This window comes from Myxine glutinosa, chromosome 13 (assembly GCF_964187855.1).
Source record: "Myxine glutinosa chromosome 13, kmMyxGlut1.1, whole genome shotgun sequence".
NCBI classification, from domain to species: Eukaryota; Metazoa; Chordata; class Myxini; order Myxiniformes; family Myxinidae; genus Myxine; species Myxine glutinosa.
The window spans coordinates 54061147-54084409 of record NC_136273.1 but is presented as its reverse complement, the minus strand read 5'-3'; the positions used below and the strand labels follow the sequence as shown (position 1 = coordinate 54084409).

General features: G+C 42.3%; 2 protein-coding genes across 2 annotated transcripts in view; both read right to left on the bottom strand.

The window, feature by feature from the left end:
* Nucleotides 1-6482: 6482 nt before the first annotated feature.
* LOC144888683 (uncharacterized) lies at nucleotides 6483-7815 on the bottom strand. The gene is made up of 2 exons (XM_078767512.1): nucleotides 7615-7815; nucleotides 6483-7476 (listed from the first exon to the last, which is right to left on the bottom strand). Exons 1-2 carry the CDS (start codon nucleotides 7768-7770, stop codon nucleotides 6628-6630), a joined length of 1005 nt encoding a protein of 334 aa, XP_078623638.1. The 5' UTR covers nucleotides 7771-7815; the 3' UTR covers nucleotides 6483-6627.
* A 6075-nt stretch (nucleotides 7816-13890) lies between these two features.
* The window catches only part of LOC137438947 (desmoplakin), a 68352-nt gene continuing 58979 nt past the window's right edge, over nucleotides 13891-23263 (bottom strand). The window contains exons 20-22 of the mRNA XM_068134441.2: nucleotides 22772-22855; nucleotides 20265-20360; nucleotides 13891-15776 (exon numbers count right to left, since the gene is read on the bottom strand). Of these exons, the coding sequence (XP_067990542.2) occupies nucleotides 15573-15776; nucleotides 20265-20360; nucleotides 22772-22855 (384 nt within the window). The 3' untranslated portion in view covers nucleotides 13891-15572. The remainder of the gene's footprint in view (nucleotides 15777-20264; nucleotides 20361-22771; nucleotides 22856-23263) is intronic.

Sequence of the window (23263 nt, the reverse complement as noted above, 5' to 3'; positions counted from 1 at the left end):
CAGAATTCAGGATTATTTCCCAAACCTACATGCTTTTCTAAAAACTACTAGAAACATGATTCGTGAAGCCCAGCAAGTTGGGATATCAGAACCTCAATTTCAGCGGTTGAGGAAGTGTGCCACTAAGGCAGGAAAAGAACTCCCAAGAGGAGGAAAATTAATAAAGAATAAATGAAGGTAATGTCTCTCAACATGAACGGAGGCCGCAGTTGTATGCGGCATCTGGAGGTGTTACAACTATTTGAGAAAGAAAAGATTTATATTTTCATGTTACAAGAGACACACATCAACCAATCTTGTGAAGATGAGTGGCGCAGAATGTTTAAAGGGTGCTATGTTTTTTCCAGTGCGTTTGAAGAAGCTAAAGCGAGGGTGGCAATAATCTTGCATCCTCGCCTTCAACCATCTGAGATTCACTATAGAGAGATTTGTAAGGGTTTCTTGATGGTGGTGGATTTTATTAGCAGCAATCAAATGGTTAGCATTATTAATGTGTATTGCCCCAGTGACAGCGCTGAAAGGGCTCTATTTCTTCCAAAGTTAGCGGATTGTTTAAGCACTGTTGATTTGACTTGTTTAATTTGTATGGGGGAGACTATAATTGCACACTCAACCCTCGACTGGACAGGAACACTCCTGAGCCACATCCACCCAGTGCAAAGTCCTTGGCACAACTTGTGAAAAAATACAAACTTAGAGATGTATGGCGATTACAAAATCCAAACACCCGTCAATATACATGGGTGTGCTGTGCAAAAAACCAGTTAACCATGGGTCGACTGGACAGATTGTACGTGAACCAAGGAATGGTGAATCTGGTTAAGAGAACATCTATAACTCCATCTGGCTTTTCTGATCAGCATATGATTGCAATGGATTGTATGTTACCCTATCATTGCTGTAAGAATGTACACTGGAATTTAAATGTGAAATTGTTTCAAGATTAACATTTTAAAAATGCCTTCAGACTGGTATGGGAAGGATTAGAAAAGAAAAAGTGTTCTTATGTCAATATGCGACAGTGGTGGGACTGTACCAAGTCACAAATTCAGATTTTCTGCCAACAATATTGCTCGTATGCCACCAGTAATACGTCTGGGTTGATAAGTGCTATAAAAGCAGATGTACTTAAATATGAACAAGAAGGTGAAACATCTTGGGGAAGTGACCAATATCAGCAGCTGATAGAAAAAAAGACCCTGCTGGCCGAACTGGTCAAAGAGCGTGCGGCGGGAGCAATGATTCACCTGCGGATGAGCATAATACACCTCGAGACTCCAAACGAAGATTTCTTCAAAATGCAGAAGGTTGCCAACACCTCTCGGCAGATTCAGAGTCTACGCTCTTCCAACGGTGTTCTGACTTGCCAGAGTGACATTAAACATTCACTGCAAGAGTTTTACTCAAACTTGTTTACTCCAAGAACGGTGGATAAAACGACTTTATCCTGTTTCTGGAAAAATTGGCTTGCGTTCAATTAGAATAGTGAGCAGGGTCATAAAGATTGTATCCCAGACTTTTTTTTAGATTTAAATATTGGGTGGAATGGGGTAAATGAAGAAGTAGATTTTCGTTTAACCTTCCCTGAACTCTCAGTCACAGTTCCTGTTGCCCAGGAACAACTTGGTGTGTTTTCCTCTAACAGCGAAGAATCCGGAGTGTTCCACATCATGGGAAAAAGGGCAATGCATAGAATTTGTCTAGAGGTGTGCTTACCGGGCTGTGCAGCACCCTTGAGGAACAAGTGGAAAGAGTTTTTACCTGCAGGAGCATTTCTCACTCCAAATTTGGATGAAATGTACAGGTGTTCTACTGTGGGACGTACAGGAGACCTAAATTGAAGACTGGTCCATCACGCCCTGGCCACACAGGTGTTAGTTCAGAAGTTTAACCATGCTGTGTCTAATTTATGTCCTTTTTGTGGTAATGTTGAACATTTGTATCATGCGTTTATTGAGTGCAAGAGATTGTCATCTCTGTTTCTGTATCTGAGCCGAATCTTTTGTAAATTCAAAATTGTTTTTTCTGTTACAATCTTTGTTTACGGACTTGCATGTAATACTCGGAAAAACTCTGTGATTTTGCTTTTGAATTTTTTGCTTGGAATTGCTAAGCTTGCAATTTATAAAACCAGAAAAGCCAGATTAGGTAGTGGAAAAAATGAAAATGCACTTTTTTGTTTCATCGGGATGGTGTCAGCATGTATAAAGCTCGAACATGCTTATCATGTAAACATGGGGAACCTTCTTGTGTTTGAAGAGTTATGGGGCATGGGGGGGTGTTTTGTGCAAATGCATTGGAAATGAGGTTGTGATTTGTAAGTAAAGTGGAGTTGGAATACTTTGGTTTTATACTTTTATAATAAAAGGACACAAAAGTCAAAAAAAAGTCTCTCTCTCTCTCTCTCTCTCTCTCTCTCTCTACCTCTCTCTCTACCTCTCTCTACCCCTCTCTCTCTCTCTCTATACCTCTGCCTACCTCCTCTACATCTCTCTCTCTCTCTCTCCCTCTCCCTCTCCCTCCCTCTCTCTCTCTCTCCCTCTCTCTCCCTCTCTCTCCCTCTCTCTTTACCTCTGCCTACCTCCTCCACATCTACTCTCTCTACCTCTCTCGCTCTATCTCTATCTCTCTCTCTATCTCTCTCTCTATCTCTCCCTCCTTACCTCTGCCTACCTCCACCCTGTCTACTCTCTCCATCTCTCTCTGTCTCTCCCTCTTTACCTCTGCCTACCTCCTCCACATCTACTCTCTCCATCTCTCTACCTCTTTCTCTCTACCTCTTTCTCTCTAGCTCTCTCTCCACCCCTCTCTCCCTCTCTTTACCTCTCTCTCGTGCTCTCTCCACCTCTCTCCACCTCTCTCGACCTCTCTCCACCTCTCTCGACCTCTCTCTCGCTCTCTCCGCCTCTCTCTCTCCCTCTCTATACCTCTCTAGCTCTCTCTTTACCTCTCTCTAACTCTCTCCACCTCTCTCCACCTCTCTCTCTCCCTCTCTTTACCTCTCTCTAGCTCTCTCTCACAGCTCTTTACCTCTCTCCCTCTTTACCTCTCTCCCTCTCTTTACCTCTCTCTAGCTCTCTCCACCTCTCTCTCCCTCTCTTTACCGCTCTCTAGCTCTCTCCACCTCTCTCTCTCCACCTCTCTCTCTCTCTCCGCCTCTCTCTCTCCCTCTCTTTACCTCTCTCTCTCCCTCTCTTTACCTCTCTCTCTCCCTCTCTTTACCTCTCTAGCTCTCTCTCTCCCTCTCTTTACCTCTCTCTAGCTCTCTCCACCTCTCTCTCCACCTCTCTCTCCCTCTCTCCCTCTCTTTACCTCTCTCTAGCTCTTTCCACCTCTCTCTCCTCCTCTTTACCTCTCTCTCGCTTTCTCTCTGCCTCTCTCTCCCTCTCTTTACCTCTCTTTACCTATCTCTAGATCTTTACCTCTCTCCACCTCTCTCTCCCTCTCTCTAGCTCTCTCCCTCTCTCTAGCTCTCTCCCTCTCTCTAGCTCTCTCCCTCTCTCTAGCTCTCTCCCTCTCTCTAGCTCTCTCCCCCTCTCTTTACCGCTCTCTCTCCCTCTTGTTACGTCCTCCCCGACCCTCTGGTCACGATGTACCTCCGGCCCCAAGAGGAGTCACGGCAGAAAAATGTGTTATTCTGTGTCAGAAATCAATAGTGAAACCACACCAATGATAATCGACCAACAAATATTGTATTAAAAATCACACAAGAATAACGGTACAACAAATAGCAATCAAAAGTACACAATACATCTTATGATGGTACCATCAACTAGCATAGGATAACTCACGGTGTTCCAAGTGAGTGGAAATACCTTCCCCAATGTCTCTATATTCCCGTCCTCAAGACGAGGTTGACTCGCTCCAGCGATCGCTAGAACAATATCCAATCGAGACCAGAATCCCGTGCGGATGGCAAGGGCAGTCGCACCGCTGAAGCAGCTCAGGCGTAGGCAGTCGAAGCGACGCAAAAAGTCACGTGGTCCAAAACCAAAAGCAAACTCGCGGTGGAATGGGAAATCCCAAAGGCCCCCTCCAGATAGGAACGCTCCCGGTTGTCGGCGAACCGCCACTTAAACTTCAAACTCAGCGTTGCGCACACACATCCCCGACAGACGACAGGATGGTGAAAAAGCTGACGCGTAGCCAAGACCTTTTATTGAACAAAGCGCGAGTGTCAAAATGGCCGACGGCTCTTACTTGAGTCGACACGACCCGGCGATGATTCATCAGAATCGCAACGCCCAAACCTGACCACGCAGGTTTTTCAATCCCCCAGCGATAACACCTATCGCAGGAACTCCTTTCAAGGAAACTCAAAGTTCACTCGCGACTTTCATTTCACAACGCTCGCTACGGAGCTGGAAGCTACTCGCTTCTTGTCCGACTTCACTCGCCACGCTCTCGCCTTCTTCTTCTTCCTCGTCATCCGGCTTCCTGTCTCTTTTTAACATTAACGCTTTTATCCTTTGCAAGCAGTTCATGAACAATAAACCTTTTGAAGACAATAATAGTACATAGAATCAGAAATATTTCATGTGGATGAAAACCACAACAACAGAAGTGACATCCGTAACACTTTACCGCTCTCTCTCCCTCTCTTTACCGCTCTCTCTCCCTCTCTTTACCGCTCTCTCTCCCTCTCTTTACCGCTCTCTCCCCCTCTCTTTACCTCTTTAGCTCTCTCCCCCACTCTTTACCTCTCTCTATCTCTCTCCACCTCTCTCCCTCTCTTTACCTCTCTCTAGCTCTCTCCCCCACTCTTTACCTCTCTCTAGCTCTCGCTCCCTCTCTTTACCTCTCTCTAGCTCTCGCCTCCTCTATTTACCTCTCTAGCTCTCTCCACCTCTCTCTCTCCCTCTCTTTACCTCTCTCTAGCTCTCTCTCCCTCTCTTTACCTCTCTCTAGCTCTCTCCACCTCTCTCTCTCCCTCTCTCTCCCTCTCTTTACCTCTCCAGCTCTCTCCACCTCGCTCTCTCTCCCTCTCTTTACCTCTCTCTGGTTCTCTCCACCTCTCTTCCTCTTTACTTCTCTTCCTCTTTACCTCTCTCTCCCTCTCTTTATTTCTCTCCATCAATCTGGTTTTAGTTTTTTTTTTATGAGAGGTTCTCATGGAAGAGAAAGCTAGATCTGTGAGTGGGGCAAACAGCAGGGAATGAACACACAGGAGAAGAGGAAAGTGAGGATGGGAGGAAGCAAGTAAAATGGTTGTGTTGGGAAAGATTAATGGGGGTAATAAAGATTATGCGAGTCTGAATTGGAGATGACCAGATGTATCAGTGCACTGCTTGCTTGAAACCTTGGAGGAAAAAGTGAGGCAACTGAGACTCGAAACCTTTTCCCGAAATTGAGAAACACATGAACTCATCTCTTTAAAAACTGTTGACTTTCACTAAGAAAATAAGGACACCTGCTCAGGTTTATGCAGGGTGCATATGGTCCACCATCAACCCACTTCTGGTGAAACCACTGCTCACCTCCACTCGTTTTGTTCCTTTTCCTCCCTCCTGTGGAACCTACTGCCACATCCTCTTCATCTCATCCTTCCTTCCAGGTCTTCAAGACAGCTGTTCTCCACCATCTTAGATCCCAAAACATGGTCTTTTTACCCCGTTAACTCTCCCCGAGCCCACATCTTTCCAAATTTCCAGTTTAATCCTACCTGAGTTTGCTCTGTATTCATCTTGTCCACGCCGTGCATCCTCCTCTGCCCCTCATTCCTCCCCACATCCGTTTTGTCCACATCTCCCTCTATTTTGTCCCTCAACCCTGCTGTTAGGTGTTTCCTGTGTCTCTGTCTGTGTGTGTGTGTGTGTGTGTACTGTTACTTTTTTGTTACTTCCTGATCCGTTCTTTGTTCTCGCTCGTCCGAGAATCTCAAGTCTGTATCCTTACCGTAATTCATCGACGTGTGTGTGCAAGTTGCAACCTCCACACGTGGGTTGGTTTCAGGGCATGGAACAGGGACCTACCAGATCTCAAAGACCCAGCTATAAACTGTCGTCCTGGTGCTTCATAAGCAGCCTGATTCATCAATGTGTGTGCCGTCCTTCGGATGAACATTAAACGGCGTCCTGTCTGCCAGCATTAGTTGGTACTTTTTGGACGTTAAGGATCCCACGGTATAGTCTAGTAGGAAGACTAGGTCCCCCTGCACCCCCCGGAGATATACTTCTAATCAGTGTTTCTAGATTGGAAAAAATGTGTAGAAAATGACTAGCTATGGCCCCAAGCTGAAAAAATGTCCCACATACCATTTTTATGCAAATTACTGCTGCCATTATCAAAAAAACGATTTTTGACATATCTCAGCCAATATTGCAGATAATTGAAAAATGAAGGTGTCTAGACCCATGTTTTGAAGGGCATAGATCATGATAGAACTATTCATAACATGATTACATGTGTCTATGGTATACTAGTATGCTAATTAGTGCTTTATTTACAAAATAATCACAGTTTTACGAAATAATAGACTCATATTAAGGTCCGTCTACACAGACGTTAACACAAAGTTTTATTTTTCTAAATATTACAACTGTCAAAATAGTCCTAGCACTCAATGTGACCACTCTTCTCTTGCTTGTTTTAGATAAACATCATTAGCATTAGTGATTCTACACTGAGTCAGTCATCATCATTTTCATCGAAATCGTCAGAGTCAAACTCTTCTTCTCCTTCCTCTTCCTCCTCCTCTTCGTGCTCTCCTGTGTTCAGAAGATCCACCAGTGAGGTTGGTAGGATGGGACCACTGGACCACATTGGTTTCAACAGTCCTTCATCAGTCCTTATCCATCCTTGCTCCTCATAAGGTTTTGGCTTTTCGATGATAGGTTGATCGGCTCTTTTGTACAATGCTACGCGGTGGTTCACACGCTGGATGTGCGGCTTCAGGGCAGACTGGCATGGAGGAAGGCGAGCCAGATCAACCTTGGACTTGGATGTGAGGGTCTTGTCCTCTCCCACCATTTTTCGTAGCAGCTTGGCACGGACAATGTCCACTGATGACTCGCGACTCTGGCCGTACATCACACAGGTGAATTTTTCTAACTGCCTCTCCACCTCAGGGTTGGCATCCCAGTTGTCACCCAGTTCACCGAATGCCCTGTGAAACCTGGGATTCTTCTCCAGCTTTTTCAAGGGCCCGACTTTTCCCTTCCCTTTGAAGGCACTGGTGCAGTCTTCTCCGCTGAACACATAGTACCCCAGGAGAGTGGCACAGTAGTCCTCTCCCAGGGATTCTGCCAGCTCAGAGACGTTGACAAGTTGGCGATGCTTCCCTGACCCTGTATCCAGGTACACCGTCAGCTTGATGTTGTGGGCATGGTGGAGCAGGATCAGGAGGATGTCTGTGTCCGGTGTTCTGACTACAGCGTTCTTGTATCCGATGGTAGCAGCATGATGGAGGTACAGAACCACCCTGGTATCAGTCTCTTCCTGGTTGCTGTAGATCGTGGGGAGTTCACGTACCTCGACCTGAAACACAAAAAGGCACCGCATTTCAATCACCAGTCACTGCCAGTTTCAGATCTAGACAAACATCACAGGTAATCACCTTTTTTTCAGGAAAAATTACAAATTGAATCGCCATTCACGAAGGGCTTTCAATTTTACCTTGCCATTCGTTGAGGCAAGTTGGTGGGCCTTCCCCTCCACGATCAGCACAGCCATCTCTGTTCTCTCCAGCCTGGTAGCTGCCTCTTGTCCACTCCACACTTTCAGAAGAAGCTGGCACATCTGCTTTTTGTTGTCGTCATTTGCAAGGAACATTTTGAAGTCATATGGCTTCCTGGTTGCTGGTCCAGCCAGAATGATCTTCTCTGAGCTGCCCCGCCTCAGCCTCAGTGTCCAAGCCTGTGTAGTATTGTGGTGAGCTGTTTGCTTCGGAACAGGTGCCTTACAGTCACACAGAGGAGAATGTGCTTTGGTAACTTCCATTTTCCATCTGACACTGCACGGCACAGATCTTGTCCAATGGAGAAGACCAGACGCTTCACCTTTTCTGTCTCGATGCCCTCCTTGCCAGTCATTAGCACGCTGAGAAAGCGGACAAGGTCTGGAGGTAGGATGTCTTCAGGATTGAGCTCCATGTCTTCAGCTGTTGGTGGCCATGGTTGGTCTTTACACTCTCTGAAAGCCTGTAGAATACCCTGGCGAAGTTGGAGGGCAACATTTTGGTTCTTGTTTGTGCTTCCGAGTGTGAATGCTCGTGCGAGAGCATTGGAAACTGTTATGTTTGAGCTGTGCACAAGCCAGAAAGAAATGACATCACATTTGTCATGATCAACCTTCGTGAAGTGGATATGCTCCTTGATTGGGTCATTCTGTAGGCGTTTCAGTAGTTTCTCTGACCGATAATTTGAGTTCTCATATCCATTCAGTTTCAGTTCCTCGACATAGAGCAAGCGCAAGGAAGAAAGCTGTAGAACTTTATTCTGCTGGATGACCTGGGTTTGAATGTGTTCCAGTACTGAGTTGAATGCCTTTTCATGGGCGGCTGACATGCAAGCCTGCTCCTTTGGTGCTTCGGCTCTGTGAATCGCACGCTCATAGTTGTAGAATGCTGTGCGGAAAGCTTTAAAACATGACGGATGGTGTTTGGCCTCACATGCAAAGAGGTCTTTGTTTTTCACCTTTCGATGGAGTCGATAGAGACCCATTTTCTCAGCCCGTGTTTCGATTTGCTCCCATGCATTTTCTTTGTTTTTAAAGGATGGGAAGGTTGTAGGCCTCTCAGTATTGCGATGAGCATCTTTGGTCTCAACTTTCTCACAAAATATACACTCTGGCGGGAAGATGGGTTCAGCAGAACCTCCTGGTTTACGAGGAGAGTGATGCCATGATGAGGTTGATGGCCCTGGTTCTGTATCATCTCCCAGACGATGAAAGTGGCGGACAAAGTGCTTATAACACTTGCTGTGATATCCTACTCTTTCTAGGTCATCAGGAAGAGTTGCCGGGATCTGATCACATACTGATTGCATACGACATGGGGAGTCATGCGGTTGGTTGAGACGTCTATCCCGGATCTTTTGAAGCAGTTGCAGTTTTTCTGAAGCAGATCCTTTAATTTTACGGAGGGGCGTGAAATCCCCATGATCAGACATGGATGGTACATGAAGGATGCATGTAGGAGGAGAGCTTTGGGCTGCAGGTTCTACACTCCGTTTTCTTTTGGGCATGCTTGCTGTCGATGTCTACCATCACTGTTAAATGACAAATAAGAAATCACGAATGATGTTAAAAGTGCCTGTGAAAGGAGGCTCTGAGTTTTCAGTGAGGTAACAGAGGTTCTGAGTCATGTTCTACACTAGGGTACTTTTTAGCTGACTAAACCATGTTTAGTGGCATCAAAAGTGCTAATAGCTAAAACATCTAAATTCTTCCACACTAACGTTAGCTATCTAGGCCAATGAAACATTGTGCTAAGTTACTGTAGCTAGCTCAGCTGTCGTGCCTCTTTCTGGTTCAATTCATATACAGAAGTCAACAGATATGTCTCATGTTTGGCATTAACAAAAGTTTAAGTTACACCGACATTAGGAACATACTGTACATAGATGAGGCTAGCTTTAACGTTAGCTAACATGGTGCTAGCTGGCTCAGCTGTTATTCTGCCTGTTTATGATTTCATGCAGAAACTGAAGTCAAGAGTGTGAGTAACATTATAGTTAGCATCTTACCTGGCTAGATTGGGGGATGAATACCAAGAACAACACACAGATGGAATGGAAGACTGAACTTTCAACTGAGGTATTCAATAACATCAACGTTACCAATTGATACGAGCGCGCGAGCGCGCATGTTACATGGATGGAAATGTAAAATGGCAGCTATAGCAGCACTAATTTGGATCTCTAGTCTGTCATTTCTGCACTGTGATTGGATAACATAAAAAAATATGTTTGGGAGTTAACAGCAGGAGTTGGTAGATTTTACGTGGGCTGGGTGAGAAACCTTTAAATAAGCAAGTGAAAATCTCTCGCAATACAAAGTCAATGGTGGGAAGAAAAGTTGAGTGGTACCAATGTTACTGCCAATGTCCCGCCCCTATGCAAGACTCAGGAGCATCTTGTTGACATTTAACCTTGAAAATACCTGGGTTTAGACCCCTTATGTACCATGTTAAGTTATCTGCAGTATTAACGTATCCTTATCATTTGTAAAACTGATTATTTTGTAATTACAGCATTAATATGCATACTAGTATACCATAGACACATGTAATCATGTTATGAATAGTTCTATCATGATCTATGCCCTTCAAAACATGGGTCTAGACACCTTCATTTTTCAATTATCTGCAATATTGGCTGAGATATGTCAAAAATCGTTTTTTTGATAATGGCAGCAGTAATTTGCATAAAAATGGTATGTGGGACATTTTTTCAGCTTGGGGCCATAGCTAGTCATTTTCTACACATTTTTTCCAATCCAGAAACACTGATTAGAAGTATATCTCCGGGGGTGCAGGGGGACCTAGTCTTCCTACTAGACTAGTATCCTTCGGAAAGAGTATGGGAGCTACTCCTGGCATCATGAGCAAATTCCTGCTCTAACCCATCAGCGGTACTCCCACAAATACACAACATGTGGTCAGGAGGTGCAGCAACTCCGCGATGCAACTTTTCTTTTTTGCGAATTCGTCCATGTTTTTCCCCAAGTTTGTTTGTCGTGGCAATTCACTTTGAATTCTCAGGATCGCCGATGTATTGAACCTTCCCTCTGCCATTGTGCTTCTCATGTCGTTTCTAATTCGGCTTTGAAGGAGCGGTCAGCTGACGCAACTGTCACGGGCAATGTGCAAACAAATATTAGAGCAATACAGATATTGTAGAATATTTCATCGAGCCCCATTGTCGTGAGCTCGTTCAGAAGTTGAAGTGTGCCCAGAGGTTTGTCACTACAGTTTGCGCCGTGGAGGCTCCAGATGAGTGATTTCGTCTTCGAATTGAAACTGGGAGACATCGGTGAAGTGCTTCTGCCACTGCCCCCCGAGGGTGGTCGGAGGCATTATGTTTTCGGGTTGTCCGTCCGTATGGTCTTCGTTTTTCTCAGCAACCACATGTCCGATTAAGACGAAACTTTCAGGGTAGGAGTGACACCCATACAGACTGTTTTATAACAATTGTGACGTCATAAGTCACGTGGTATGGCAGCCATCTTGGAATAAACGCAAATAATAATAAAAATTCTTGGAAACCGCTGAATGGAAAAATTTGAAACTTGCCACATTGTCAAGTACTCCCAATGGGGAACAAAAGCATGATAATGATGACATCATAGGTAAAATTTTATAATCGAATTCCTTATCCTAAAAATCGGAAATTGCATGAACATGGTCTCTGACGCATTTGTATTGAAATATTAAATTTATGACATCATAGGTCACATGGTTTGGCAGCCATATTGGATTTAACCTAAAACCTTTTAAAAACATCTTCTCCAAAACCATCAAATTGATTGACTCGAAACTTTGTGTCATTGACTAGGCATGGCGATTAAAAGATGATCACAAAAACATCATTGGTCACATGGTGTGGCAGCCATATTGGATTGAAGGAAAATATAAAATAATTATATCTCTGAAACCACTTACCTCATCGATGCGAAATACTTCCGCATCCGCAAGATGGCGGCCTCCATGGAACGATTTGGTGCGTGAAAGCTTCGAAATTCTCAAAGGATCCAGAAAAATCTGGCTTTTCAACATAATACGCGTTCATTCACAACACCGGCTTCACCGGCTACTAGCAACGGTACCCGCCCTAAGGGCGGGGCTTCAATTGGGAGGCGCAAATGATTGGGTGACCATCGTTTTGGGTGACCTTGAGCTTGACTTTGGGCCTTGAGAGTTCAAAATTGGGCACAGTCTATTCCAGGGCAAGACAAATACGTGTGCAAAGTATGGCGATGCTATGTGCTTGTGCCAACCAACCAACATACTTGCCGGAATCTATTTTGGCAAGTAACAAACAAACCAACGGACTCAAATGCAATACCCTCTCCTCAGGCGAGGATTTAAAAAAAATTAAAACAAGCGATTTTGATCAGTATACCTATACAGTCATTTTGAGAGTGCGTTCAGATTGTCTGACAACAAAACATATTTCGAATATCTCATTTAATTAAGTCATGATTACCTAGGGTGATGGGGACAATTGGTGCTTTTTTAACTAAGGCTGTTTTAGGTTCCCATTGGTTGTAGTTTGCAATTACAAGTCATACAGATTAAACCAATTCATTAAATTAAAGACAGATCAGCCAAGTATTCATTGATACAAATCAGAAGGGTGAACAAATGAGACTTGGAATCTTTATGGCACGCGTGGGGCAGTTGTACCATTATAAACTAGAGCTTCCAGGGAAGCAGAACTCAACTGAACTGACTGGACAACTTTAAAGTAGGTCAGTTGTCTGTACTAGATTCAAAAAGATTTTTGTCAATTTCTATATATACATTTCACTTCCGTAAATGTTGTGTTCACTTCTTTCTCAGTTTCAGCATCCTAAATTCTTGTGCTTTTCTTAAGAGCTGAAAAAATATGCCGGCCTATGGCGGCCATTTTGTGACGGATCGGGTTGGAATGCAATAGCAACCTACCTTGTGTGGTAAGGGTTAAACATTCTAAGTTTGATCAAAATCTGTTAATATTTGTGGACGCGAGAGTGCTAACGTCGTTTTCATGACCAAAAACAAAATGGTCGCCTAAGTCCGCCATTTTTCAATGGATCGGGCTGAAATGTAATACCAACCTGGTCCTTGTGGTAAGGATGCTGCACGTCAAGTTTATCAGAATCGGTTGATATTTGTGGATGCTGGAGTGTTAACGTCGAAAAGTTAATGGACGACAGACGACGGACGCCGGAGGGTTCAGGATGTGATGAAATCAACTGGACGGTAGTCTAGTTGAGTTAACAAGGGTAGATCCACATACGTATACAATCCCTGCCGTACAACCCACGTGCCGCCATCTTAAATTGCCCAGGCTGTCCTATAGGTAAGATGGCCCCTGCCCACCACTCCATACATCCCCACCCCCTGCCACACCCCCTACCACTCCCTACTTGCTCCACCCCCACTACTCGCTACATGCACACCAAACCCCACAACCCTGTACACCCCACCACTCCCTACACTTGCTACTACCTTTTTAGCTCACCTGGGACGAAGTTCCGGGGAGCCTATGCGATGGCGCGTCGTCAGTCCGTAAGCACTTGCAACTTCTTCTCCGAAACCGCTGATGGGATTGTGACCAAACTCGGCGCAAATCATATTTCGTATGTTGCAACTCAAGTTTGTTCACGACATTAAAAAAAAAATCTGTGTCTAAGGGATCTAAGTTGATCCAGGTTTGAACCCCCAAAATAGGTATTTGTTTTCTTCTCTGAAACTACACACACTATTTCGATGAAACTTGACCACAACCTTAATCACCCAAGATGTACCAAAGTTTGTTCACGGCATTAAAAAAAATGTGGGCGTGTATGGGGGGCGGAGGCCCCCCAAAATAGGTTTTTTGTTTTTGTTTGTTTGTTTAAAGTCTTATTATTATGTTAGTAGATTGTACATGCTGCCCTGTCTCCTAGCAACCACTGAAATTGGTTAAAAATACCATGATACGGTTTTAAATACCTTTAGTCAGTGTAGTATACTGCTTTATTCTACCAGGTGAGCACCCAGGGGTATTTCCCCTATGTTTTTACTCCTGTGCTTTTGTAGTTAACAAAATTCAAAATACTGTTTGCCTCGTCAATAATTAAATTAAACAACAAAGATATTTGCAGATCCTAAAAGGTATTTTATCGGTGCTCCTGAAGCAAGGGTGTGGTAAGGGTTTGTTGTGGTACCCCCAAACCAACCATTCAATTGGTCAAACAAGCCTCATGTACCCATAAGCTTGTTTATTCGGTTTGAATCGACAAAGTAAGCAAAGCAACACAATGACAGTGAATACAAAAGAAAATAAATGATAATTATCGCAGTTATCGACAGTTAAGCAATCACCAAACAATTTCTACCAGCAAATGCAAACCAAAGATAGAGATTAAAAGGTGATGTAAAGCTTCATCTTTATGAACATTCAAACAAACATGTGGACCTTGAAATTGAATGATACCTCGGTTTCATTCACTAGCTTAGATGTGCATTTGGAAAAAAGCGAGAAGCTTTTGCTCGTTTTGTTAACCTAAGTATCTCACCTTTCACAAACATCCCATTAACAAATGGTGAAACAATAACAACAACAAACCCATATTGAGCTCGGTAGCATGTTAAGCTACTTTTGGTAACGATTGAGAACTTGCATTGTCAACCTCTCTCTAGTAACAAGTTGTTCCCCGTGCAGAAGCTATTTCCCATGCATGCACACAATGTTTCTTTTCGAGTAATCCCCTTCCCTAGCTAAACATCCTTAAACCATCACAAATTCATTATTTAAGCACAACATAGTAATACTTGAACCAATTTGATTAACCATGACTTAGTGTGTGTTAGTAGGTCACATGTTAGTTAGGGTTACATGCTCTAACGATAACTTTGTATGAGTTAGTGGGTTACAGGTTAGTTATGCTTACATGCTCTCGCCATAACTTTGTGTTTGTTAGCGAGTCACATGTTAGTTACGGTTACATGTTCTCACCATAACTTTGTGTTTGTTAGCGAGTCACATGTTAGTTACGGTTACATGTTCTCACCATAACTTTGTGTTTGTTAGCGAGTCACATGTTAGTTACGGTTACATGTTCTCACCATAACTTTGTGTTTGTTAGCGGATCACAGGTTAGTTACGGTTACATGCTTCGACCATAACTTTGTGTTTGTTCGCCAGTCACAGGTTAATTAGGGTTACATGCTCTGACCTTAATTTTGTGTGTAAGCGGGTCACAGGTTAGTTTGGGTTACATGCTCTAACCATAACTTTGTGTGAGTTAGTGGGTCACATGTTAGTTAGGGTTACACGCTCTCACCATAACTTTGTGTGAGTTAACGGGTCACATGTTAGTTAGGGTTACACGCTCTAACCATAACTTTGTGTGAGTTAGTGGGTCACATGTTAGTTAGGGTTACACGCTCTCACCATAACTTTGTGTGAGTTAGCAGGTCACATGTTAGTTAGGGTTACACGCTGTCACCATAACTTTGTGTGAGTTAGCGTGTCACATGTTAGTTAGGGTTACACACTCTAACCATAACTTTGCGTGAGTTAGCGGGTCACATGTTAATTAGGGTTACACGCTCTAACCATAACTTTGTGTGACTTAGCAGGTCACAGGTTAGTTACGGTTACATGCTCTCACCATAACTTTGTGTGAGTTAGCAGGTCACAGGTTAGTTACGGTTACATGCTCTAACCATAACTCAGTTTCCTCTTTATTTATGCCTTAAACGGCTGTGTTGAGAATCTGTATTATGAACCTGTGGATAGAAGCTTCCCAACCTGGGGGTTGTCCCCTCATAATGCAAGAGTTGATTGATTTATTAATTAGAAAAAAGATATTTCTTCTTTCGTCAATTTTATATAGTGAAGTCATTTTGATATTGAATTTTATTATAGACTGGAGTGCTTCTTTCAAATGGCGTTTCTCCAATCGGTAAGATTGTTGTACTTCTCCTTGGTGATGTAGCCCTTGTTGTAGGCTTCCAGCAATGACATCTGCTGTCCATCCACCGTGATTTTCACTCGTCGTTCCATTTGATTGAAGTTGTCCACCAAACTGATGTACTCGGTGACACGCTGGGACAGCTTTTGCAGGTAAATCCTTAAATCATATTGCTGAGGAGGAATGATGCAGCAAGCTGTTACTGAAATCATCATCATTATTATTATTATTATTATTATTATTATTATTATTATTCGCATAATGTCACTTCTTTCCTTATGATGCGTTTCATTTCCTTTTGCTCAACTCACACTAAATGTTTTGTACAGGAAAAGTAATATTTGTAGCCAGACTAAATGGTTGTAAATGCAATGGTCACATTATATAATTTGGTTAAATAAATGGAATTCTCTGCTTATGGATGTTGGCATGCATGTTGGTTAGGACTGATTGATCGCACATGCATGTTTGGACTGACTTTACCCAGCTGAGACTACAGGAACAAAAAGCTGGACTTCTGAGCCTCCGCAGACAGAGGCCTACAGACTGGAAGAGAAACGGGATGTTTGTGTTGTAATCGGAGCACGATAAAACTGCATGACAATATCAGGGCAAGTGAGAGAGCAATGTAACAGAATATAATTTAATAATATTATATATTTATTTATGTATATATATTTATATTGTTACATGTGTGGGGGTAGGTAACAAAATACGTTAGTCCAGATAGAATTGTATCGATTTAGAATTCTACGATTACACGAAGAAGAAGAAGCCCACCTTCATGTAACTAAGTAGTGAACCCGCTAGCCCAAATGGCCGTGTAAGCGTTTGTGTCTCCATACAAGGGGTGGAGCTATGCTAATTAGGTAGGGCTTAAGAATAAACCCCAGTGTGTAATTACCTTTGCCTGAGGAGAGGGTATTGCATTTGAGTCAGTTTGTTTGTCTGTTTGTCTGTTTGTCCGCACAGAATAAATGTGATTTTCTCTGCAACTGTTGGTCTGATTGACAGGAAATTTTCACCATACGTGCAACTCCACCTGTATAATTTAAAAAAATGATAATTATTACGTCATGGGTCACGTGGTTCGGCCGCCATCTTGGAAAAACCGAAAAACTTTGCACCTCTATATCTACGAAAGCGCTGAATAGAAAAAATTGAGACATGGCTCATTGTAAAGAACTCTCCATGGGGAATAAAATATGTTAATGTTAATGTTGATGTCACAGGTGTCTCCATTATGACGTCATAATTCGACAAGTACAAAACTTCATCCTGTCAAGATGAAATTTCTTGAGCGTCATGTCGGCATAAATTGGTGGGAAAAAACAAAAATGATTACGTCATTGGTCAAGTGGTTTGGCCGCCATCTTGGAAAAACCGAAAAACTTTGCACCTCTATATTTCTGAAAGCACTGAATGGAAAAAATTGAGACATGGCTCATTGTAAAGAACTCTCCATGTGGAATAACATCTGGGAAGGATGTCATAGGTGCCTCCATTATGATTTCATAATTTGACAAGTACAAAACGTCATCCGATCAAGATGAAATTTCTTGTGCATAATCTAGGAATAAATTAGTGGAGAAAAAAAAAATGTTGACGTCATTGGTCACGTGGTTCGGCCGCCATATTTGTTTTAACACGAAGCCTTAAAAACCACTGAAAATACATCCTGGTGAGGGTTTGCAATCTCTGATTGCTCTTTTTCTTGTTGCCCTAGTGATTTTTCCCTGTGTTCTTATAACACTCACTCGACCAGCCATGCAATCGAAACATAATTACAACCACCATAATCTCCGACAGTACCCAGACATTATGACCCCGCCCAGCTGAACATTATTGATGGGCATCAAGAATGGCCGCGAGGCCACACCCCGAAGGACGATTGGTTGGGACGATTAGATGGCGCTGGGCGATGGTCAGAAGGATGACGTCAGAGGGAACCATCGAGAACGGAGGAAGAAAAAGTGAACGTCCCACCATTTTCTCTCTCTGGTGCTGGCTGCGTGGCGGACGGTCGCATATTGCTCTCCCTCTGGTGGTTGCATTTTCCTGGCTCGTGTGCGCTTGTGAAAGAGAAGGCTGGGCAAGAGCGGGTTGGGATAGAGCTGGTATCGTGAGGGGAACATTGTGGAGCATGGAACCACCGGAGGAGAAGGATGGGTTGCTGCCGCTTCATGGCTCAGGGTGCTGTGTGGCAATTCACGTCATCTTGTGTGCTCCCTCGCGGAGACTTGGGGACCATCCGCGCTTGTCCTCGTTGGAGCAGGCTGAGTATCGGCCACCTCACCACACCATTCTCTTTTATTTTATTTCTCCCTGTGTCTGTATATGAGTCCATATGGAGGGTCCCTCATTTAGGAATTTTAGTTTACAATGCATTCATTTTTATTGGCTGCATTATTTTCATTAAACCCATTATTTATTGCATTTATTTGTCTTGTCTGTCTTGTACGTCTATTTGTTCATGTTTTGGATAAACCCTCATCGCGTCCGTCCATTCAACTAAGACTACGAGACCTCCGTTCCCCTCGCGCACCATACAAAGGAATCGCCATCGATTTGGCTTGCTCGCCTCGGAGTTAAAGCTAATTTTGGCCATTCGTCACCCTGAGGTCTTCACTACAGGGTCGATGCGACAATATATATTTCATTTTAAAGCAAAACCTATTGCACTTAGGTGGAATTTGTTTTGAAAGCCATTAACTAGACCTATTGGCAGATGTATATTCCAAGTTTCAGCTAGTTTCAATGTATAGTCCTTGAGATATGAGCAACAACACATTTTGGGCAGACGGACAGACACCAACGTGATTGAGGGTTTAAAAAAAAAAAAAACTCAAGAATGCATAAACGGACATGGCTGAAATTTGGAACATATTACCTCAACATAGAAAGCATTTACTTCTGAAACTTGCAGCCAATTTCATCTAGTAGAAGCCGAGAAATGCATTTTCAGTCCTCATGTTAACACTAGAACCCCCGGAGTGGTCAATTTGACCGCAAGCACATGTTTGGTAGCTGACTATGAGTGTTAAAAAAATTTGTTCACAGTTTTGATTTTCCTTGACTTTTCTTGATTCTGGGTGTTGAATATTCATACAAAATATTGATCTCCTGACCTCAACCACATTTGAGTTACAGGCTATTATACCTAAAACCGGCACTGTGGTCAATTTGACCGATAAGGAAATGTATTGCATAAAACACATGGGTTCAGCATTGATGAATTGTAATTTGAGAGAAGTTATTATCAATACATGTTTCGATGAGATTTGATCTCTGTGTGCCGAATCTGCTAAGCAGGAAGTGCAAGTAAAATTTCTAACATTTTCATTCGTTCGTTCATTCATTCGATTTCAGACAGTGTACTGTATACACGCTATACAGTAAACATGTCACGGCGGCCAGGGCTCATTAATAAAGAGATTTTTGAGCTATTAGGTAGGTGGGTGAGGCTGGTAGTTCTAGTGTTAAAGCTACAGACAGAGAAATGATCCCTTATATAAATGGAGGGGTGCTTTGTGCCTCCCTTTGATATAAATATACATTTTGATTCATTTCATTTGAGTGCCAATTTGATTCATACACCTGCATGAAGAAGTAAATGTATTTTTTTTGCCAGATGTAGGGCACCCCTTTATATAGTCAGGTTCACTATGTTTTTTCGTTCAAAATTTTGGTAGATTAGCAAAACTATACATTTTTGGAATATTCAGAGCATGAGGAATCCAAAAATTAATGTTTACATTTGCGTAGACACCTTTGCGAAAATGACACTCAGGACAGTGATGAAGATCTGTAAAAGCATATTCCTGAACGGTATAGACCTCGTAGATCCTGTGTATAGGACTTATAGTTCAATCTGATACTACCTATAACTTCCTATAACAACCTATAACTTCAAAGGACTTGCAATATCATGTATTATGTAATACAGTTATATCACAAATATAAAGACAATGGTTTTCAATTACCTTTGTTTGTTGCTTTTCTATAATCCTGAGCACTATTTTGAGGCCTTTATTGGATTCCTTGACCCAGAAAACATAGGATTAGCATATTTAATTAAGTCTCTGGGTTGACTAGAAGCCGAGATCGCGCAAAATATGTATTTTATGGCGGCCATTTTCAAAATCCAAAATGGCGGCCATGCAGGTGTCTGTGCAAATGCCAACATTGATTTTCAGATTCTCCATGCTCTGAAGATTCCAAAAATGTACAGGTTTGCTAATCCCAAAATTTTGAAAGAAATTATATTTGTTAACATAGTGAACCTGACTATCTTCATCACTGTCCTGAGTGTCATTTTCGCAAAGGTGTCTACGCAAATGTAAACATTAATTTTTGGATTCCTCATGCTCTGAATATTCCAAAAATGTATAGTTTTGCTAATCTACCAAAATTTTGAACGAAATTATATTTGTTAACATAGTGAACCTGACTAATATGAACTTTTCTTGAGCATTACTTGGTTCCTCCTAAGAGCACAAGGGTAGTACAGCATGCACACGAGTTTTTATGAATGTCCCTTCATTTCTATACCTTGCCACATGGCACATACCCTCATATAAATGGGCCATTTCCATGCCCCTGGTATTTCACCCAAGAATAATAATATAGTACTAGTATTCGTTTAATCTGCTGTTACATACCTCTTGAACAAAATCTCCACGGACGTCAAGTGGGGGCAGACTTCCATGATACTTGACGATGGTATCTCGATACCTCACAAGGAGACCTTCGTAATCCTAAAGGTTCATAAAAGGCTCCGTGTAAATTATATTATCCATTACAGTATCTACGTGTAACTTTGTACAAAATGTTAATTATATTATCAATTACAGCATCTACCTGTAACTTTGTACAACATGCAAGTCATATTATCCATTACAGCATCTATGTGTAACTTTGTACAACATGTAAATTATAGTATCCATTACAGCATCTATGTGTAACTTTGTACATGTAAATTATTTTATCCATTACAGCATCTACGTGTAAATGTTTGTACAACATGTAAATTACATTATACATTACAGCATCTATGTGTAACTTTGTACAACATGTAAATCATATTATCCATTACAGCATCTATGTGTAACTTTGTACAACATGTAAATCATATTATCCATTACAGCATATACATGTAACTTTGTACAACATGTAAATTATATTATCCATTACAGCATCTACATGTAACTTTGTTCAACATGTAAATCATATTGTCCATTAAAGCATCTACTCGAGTGGATTCGCCTCACCACACATCGTCGCTCCAGGGGTTAGACTTTTTAAAACTTATATATATATATACAGACTTGGCATTTAATATGGAATATTTTTTTTCTGGGGGTGAACTTACTTTTCAAGATGACTTAGAACCAAAAGTTCATTGGAATTATGTTGAAATTATTCTAGATTTTGTTAATGTGACCTTTAAAAGAAACAAAAACCACATTTGACATTTCGAAGCAAATAAATTGATCCTTGAAAGTGATGTAAACTGATATCGAACTCAATTCACGGACAGTACTGTATTAAACTTCTCTACATTTTCCAGAAGTATCTCTTTATTTTACACATGAGCCAAAAAAATTTTCAACAACAAAAAAAGTTAAATCATGACTGGGATTACGGACAGTAAAATTACAGTTCAGTACTTCGCGTAACCCCCACGAGCATTCAGGAGAGCACGTACATGTTGAGGCATGCTGTTCCAGAGATTTGCCAAGGTTTGGACAGGAATCACTTGCCATGCAGTGACAATAGCCTGCTGCAATTCACGCACAGTGGTGGGCTGCTGGACGAAGTTGTCGATTTGACGCGTTAATTCTGCCCACAAGTTCTCTATCGGATCCATATCCGGGGACATGGCAGGCCACTCCATATGCTCGACACCACGGTCAACAAGAAAGTGTTGGATCATGCGAGCACGATGAGGCCATGCATTGTCATCTTGGAAGACAAAGTTTCCTCGAGAGGCTGGATGAGCAAATGGAAGCAATGTTTCTTCCAGAATGGCCCTGTACTTGAACTGGTTCAGGTTTCCATTCAGAACAACCAGGTCAGTTTTGCCCCCTGCATGAAAAGCAGCCCAAACGGTCACCCCACCACCTCCAGCTTGGACTCTTGGCACTATACAATCTTCGTTGTAGGCTTCCTGCACTTGTCTGCATACTCGGACGCGGCAATCTTGACGATAGACCAGAAATCTAGACTCGTCACTGAAGGTCACATGATTCCAGTGTCTGGCTGCCATTGACAGTGCTCTCTGGCCCATTGCAATCGGCGCTGGCTGTGTTGTCTGGTCAGGCGTGGCTTTCTCAGGGGACGCCTGGCACGATAGCCTGCTTCAACCAGTCGTTGGTTGACTAGCCTTCTGGATACAGGCACATTTGTCAGTTGCTGCCACTCAGCCCTAAGCCAATTAGCTGACTTGGTTATGGCCATTGCAGACTAACCGGTGCAGCTGGCGATCATCTCTCCTTGTGATTCTGCGGGGACGTCCTATCCTCGGTATCGGAGAAGGGACACCCCTCTGAGCATTTCGTTTCAGGATCTTTGACACCTGACCTTGAGTGATGCCATACTGCCAAGCAATAGCACGCTGTTTCATGCTGGAATTTCGTAAAGCCACCACTCCATGACATACAGCATTGTCAAGTTGACGGACCATCTCCAGAGGAAGCGGCAATAACTTTTGTAGACGTGCAGGAGTTGTTTTCCACTAATACAGAACCAACAACCCTTATATACCCGATTGTGAAGCCAATCGTCAAATGTACCTGCCCTTACAATTTGTCACGCCACCTGTGATATTATCCTGTTATTGACTTCTTGCTGCGAAAGACAATCAGTGACATGGTTCTTTTGACAAAGAAATCACCGAAGCGTAAAAGAAACTGACCAGATTGATATACTGAGTTCAGAAAGTAAACCCAAGTCAAGAATAAAAAAAATATTCCATATTAAATGCCAAGTCTGTATATATATATATAATATAATTTGTGATGTATTAGTGTTTGAAACAACTTCCTCAGAGTTGTCAAATGTAATAACGTATTGATGTACAACTGGTCTCTGAATGACTAAACCAAGGTATTTGTGGATCATTATGAACACAGTTATTTGTCATTTTTAACTTCAACCATTAATTTACCTTCATAGAGGCAGAAATGACGTCGCAGGATTTCTGGAAATCCGAGAGTTTCCTTTCGTTTTTACCCAGTTGGTCTTGCAATTTCTGCAGAGATTAGTACATCATGAGTAGCACATATAAAAGTTACATTTCCACTTGAATCCCATGAACCATCAAGTCCATTTACAAAAATGCAATAAGTCAAAGTGAATAAGGTGCATTTGTATGCAACCCCGAAGACAGCAAGCCAGAAAAAGTATCGGTAACCCATCTTGCAAAAAAAAAAAAAAAAAAAAAAGGACTGGTGAGAATAGAAGATGCCAGACATGAAACTGAAACAGCAGTGAATAAAGCCACAACTATTGCAAAAAAGAAATATATAAAACAAAATATAAATAGATAAACACTAACAACTGGGAGAACGAAAAAAGAGCAGGAAGGTATTCGACAGATTTGGAATCAACAAAAAAGGCTCATTGGAATGGCTAAGAAGAGGTCAGTTCAACTGGGATT